Source organism: Phaethon lepturus, unplaced genomic scaffold (genome assembly GCF_000687285.1).
Source record: "Phaethon lepturus isolate BGI_N335 unplaced genomic scaffold, ASM68728v1 scaffold42799, whole genome shotgun sequence".
Lineage (NCBI taxonomy): Eukaryota > Metazoa > Chordata > Aves > Phaethontiformes > Phaethontidae > Phaethon > Phaethon lepturus.
The window spans coordinates 1-4294 of NW_010563511.1; the positions used below are offsets into that span (position 1 = coordinate 1).

At 52.3% G+C, this 4294-nt stretch overlaps 1 protein-coding gene across 1 annotated transcript; it reads left to right on the forward strand.

Moving 5' to 3' along the window:
* The first annotated feature begins 2348 nt into the window (after positions 1 to 2348).
* On the forward strand, positions 2349 to 3389 carry PAQR7 (progestin and adipoQ receptor family member VII). The gene has a single exon (XM_010294587.1). The coding sequence runs from the start codon at positions 2349 to 2351 to the stop codon at positions 3387 to 3389; it is 1041 nt and encodes a 346-aa protein (XP_010292889.1).
* Positions 3390 to 4294: the final 905 nt, after the last annotated feature.

A 4294-nucleotide genomic window follows, 5' to 3' on the forward strand; every position in this document is an offset into this window, starting at 1 on the left:
GTGGGGGGACACAGCAGGTCCTGCTGGGGCAGTGGGAGGGGTGGGCAGGGTCCCCTGACCCCAACTGCTGCACCCCTGTCCTGAAATACATCCCATTCCCAGCCTCCCCCCCGGGGAGAAAACAGCTTCTAGGAGTGGGGGATCGAGCCCTGGCTGCCCGGCGTTCTGGCAGGGGCTGGGGCTGCCGGCTGCCGTGCCGGGAGGAAGAGGAGGCTGCCCGGGCCCGTGGCACGGCCGGGGACTCGGTCAGCCTGTGCTGAGAAGAAACCGATCATAACTTAAAACAAAAGCCATATTTGTGCTTTAGGAGGCTAAATACAGATGTGCGCATGGGAACAAACAGGCATGGAAACAGCTGGGGGCTGAGTCTGTAGCATTAAGAAAAAATTCAGCAGAATGGGTGGATGCTGCTTGAGAAGGGAAATGCTCTGTAGGAAGTAACAGGCATTTTGAAGCAATCTTACTGATATCTTGTAGGTGTGTGGAGGTTGTTACTCAAAGTCCAAGCTAGATTAATGATTTCCAGCGCTGCGCAGGATGTGCTCTGTTCATAACTCAGCATTGCTCAAGGCTTCATAGCTAGGAAGAGCTTTGCAAATTTAGTCTTGCTCCAACAAGTTTTGGAGAACCTGAAGTAAACACGGCTGCCTTTCCTGCCTCGTGCTTGGCTGCTCCAAGCGCAGTTTTTCCTGCTGCTATTGCCACAGCCTTGCCCTGAGCAGAACTGGGGGTGCCTTTCCCGGAGGAATTTGTCTTCTGGCAGCTGTGACGGGGTCAGACATGCTCCGGAGCTGAGCCCCCTCCCCACATACCCCAGTGTGTTTGTGGGCAGCAGCCACCCTGGCACGGAAGCAAGTTCTCTGGGTGGCAGAAGGGCAGTGTTTTCTTCCAAACTGCCCATCGAACTTTGGTCAAAACAGCTTAATTTGTGAAGTTCTTTTGCCCACATCTCCCCAGCAGGACTTGAGGCTGTTTCAGTTCAGCGGAGTAGCTGCAAGTCCGGAAGAGGTTTACATGAAGTTAATTTTTCACTGGCAGCCTGTGCACGTTGCAGTGTTAGAGGAGGGTTTAGGAGGCCAGGCGAGGCTCAGAATTGCCCTCTGCAAGGTGCTGCCCTGAGCCAGGCCGGTTGTTTTTGACGTGGGGCCTCTTTAACCAGGTGAGGTGGGAAAAGAGCCTTCAAGAGGGAAGCTGAGCAGCAAACAGCCTGTTTTTATCTGCATTTGTGCTCCTCAGTTTCAGGTAGGCATGAGTTACAGACCGCGCTACTCAATTTTTGAGGAAATTACAGATTATTTTTTTTTTTCAATAAACAGTCCCATTCCCTCCTCCTCCTGTTCCCCAACTTAGAAGAGCTTTTCCCGTCTGCACTGTCCCTGAAATGACTGCACTTGCCAAGAGTTGAGGCATAAATCAGCACTGGAGCTGGACGGGAGTCGGGCTGTTTTCTTCAGAACGTGTCTGAGCAAGAGCAGGTACGGGAGGTGTGTGGGGGGAATCTTGTTTTGAGCATGTTCTGTTCAAGATGTTTTTAAGGCTGCCGTGAAAAGGCAGAACGAGACAGCAAGGCTGCCTTTATCTTGGTGAGGACAGCAGCTTCAAAAATGTAAATATGGAAACGCTTGCTTGCAAAGATTACGCTGCTGGACCTTAGTGATGCAACAGGATGAACTCACTCGAGCTGCGTTGTTTTTGTGCAAAGCTGCACAAAAACAGGAAAATCAGGAGCTGAAAAAAGATGGTAAAAACTCTAAACACAGAATTTACATCTTGTGGCGTTGCAGTTATTTATGTTCTGAAATGCACCCCTCATGAGGTCTGCTTCACCGCTTGTGGGAACGTGGCTTGTTGTTATTTGTAAAGATGGATACTGCAAACAGTTTACAAGGGGGGAAAATCTGGGCCACTCCTGGAGCAGGAAGTTTGTTTAGGATGCTTAGTTTGTTTAGCAGTTCCCCAACTGCTGGGAAGGGGTGAGCTAGGAACTGATGCATCTTGGTGTGTTAATTATTGTGTCAATTAACCCCATACTCGTGTCCTCTACTTCTGTACTCCTCCAGGCAGGTCGCCTGGTACAGCATGGGGCGCCCCGGCAGGGCTTCTTAAATCTGCCTTCAGCCTCCTTCATATTACTATTTTTGGTGATTTTCTTTTTTTTTATTTCAGCTGTAATGAGGCCACTCTCCAGTCACGCATGATTTCTACATATCTTTGGAAAAAAGCCAAAGCATTCAAACAGCCCCTGATTGTTGATTTTTGGGAAAGTTGCTATTAAACCCCGCAGCAAAACTTTCTTTCTGTCTCCAAAGGTGGTTTTGCGTGGCTGGGACCCGGAGTTTGGCTGCATCATGGCAACAGTCATCACCGAAAAGCTTAGTCGCCTCTTCATTAACGTGCGGCAGGTCCCTCAGCTGCTGGCCCCCCTCTCTCCTGCCACTGTCAGCAGTTCGGAGGTGCCAAAGGTCTTCTGGAAGCCCTACATCCACACCGGCTACCGGCCGGTGCAGCAGACCTGGCACTATTATTTCTCGACACTCTTCCAGCAGCACAACGAGGCCATCAACGTCTGGACCCATCTGGTGGCAGCGCTGATCCTGCTGCTGCGGTTCCAGCAGCTCTCGCAGCGGGTGGATTTTGGGCAGGACCTGCACGCCCAACCCCTCCTCATCATCATTGTGGCGTCCATCACCTACCTGACGTTCAGCACACTTGCTCACCTTCTGCAGGCCAAATCTGAGTTCTGGCACTACAGCTTCTTCTTCATGGATTATGTGGGGGTTGCCGTTTACCAGTATGGCAGCGCTCTGGGCCACTACTACTATGCCATCGAGCCAAGCTGGCATGAGAAGATCAAGGGGTTTTACATGCCGGCGGCCGTCCTGTTAGCGTGGCTGTCCTGCACCGGTTCCTGCTATGCCAAGTACCGGTACCACCAGTCTGCTCACCTTCTGAGCCGGCTCTGCCAGGAGCTGCCCTCCGGCCTGGCATACATGCTGGACATCAGCCCCGTTGTCCACCGCATCTACACTGCACTGCCCTCTGAGCGGGCTGACCCAGCTCTTCTGTATCACAAATGCCAGGTGCTGTTTTTCCTCATCGGTGCCTTTTTTTTCTCGCATCCTTACCCGGAGAAATGGTTCCCTGGGAAATGTCATTTTTTTGGGCAGAGCCACCAGATTTTTCATGTGTGCCTGGTGCTCTGCACGCTGGCGCAGATCGAGGCGGTGGTGTTGGACTATGAGTCCAGGCGACAGATCTATTCCACCCTTCAGGGTGATTTGGCGCACAACTTCTCTGCTCTGTGCCTCTTCACTGTGACCTGCTCTGTCCTCACAGCTGCTTACATGGCCCAGAAGGTGAAGAACGAGCTGAGCTTCAAAGAAGACTAAGAGCTGCAGAGAAGCATGTGAGCTCACCTGAATGGTTGACCCGCCGTCTGTTGCGATGCTGGCATGAATCTGGCCACAAACTTTGAGGAGAAGAGGAATGAAACGCTTTGCAAACTGTTATTCAGCAATGCTCTTTGTAGGGAGGGAAAGTAAGAGCTGCTTTTTATGCCTTTTTTTTTAACTCAGAATTAATTCCAGCTTGCTCTTAAAATGGTACACTGGTTTAATTGATGTGTCTGAATAAAGAGTTGGAACAAAACAGTGTTAGCCCTGCAGCCCTGTACCCTCACAGCAGTGGGCTGGGATAGGTGCTTGGAGGCTACTGGGTGTCATTGGGAAAGGTAAGGAGATGCTGTCTGGGCCCCTGTTAGTGGTGGCAGACTGTAACCCATGGAAACAGGCCCAGGTCAGCTTGTGTAAGCACAAACAAGGGTGGTAAATGTATTTACTATCACTTCATGGCTTAGGGAGCTGTACAGAGCTATCCATGCCATGACAGGGCCCTGTCCTTTATTTGGTGAGCATGTGGGGAAAGCATGGACCCTGTCCTTAAAAGTGCAGTAAGACAGGGAGAGGAGGGTTGGGGGTGATTTGATAGAGGTTGAGACCTCTGCACCCTCGGGGTGTGATGGTTTGAAGCCCCTCACCCTGGTGTGAACAGAGAAAGGGCCAGGCTGATGGCTGCCCCGCACCTCCTGCAGCTTGTGAAGGTGCTGGGAGAGGCCAGTGCTCATGCTGGTTTCTAGGCTGGGGCCAGAGAGGGGAACAAACCCCAGGCGTATCGCGCTGCTCCCCCTCTGCCCTACACAGCAGCCCCGCTTTCCCGCAATGCCCACCGCCCCGGCACCTCTGCAGGCACTCGGCCCGCCTCACGACAGGCCAGCGCTGCGCTCTTGCTGCCGCCC

Bases quoted from the DNA above. Each gene is read 5' to 3' on its own strand.
- PAQR7 (XM_010294587.1), top strand. From the start codon at position 2,349: ATGGCAACAGTCATCACCGAAAAGCTTAGTCGCCTCTTCATTAACGTG.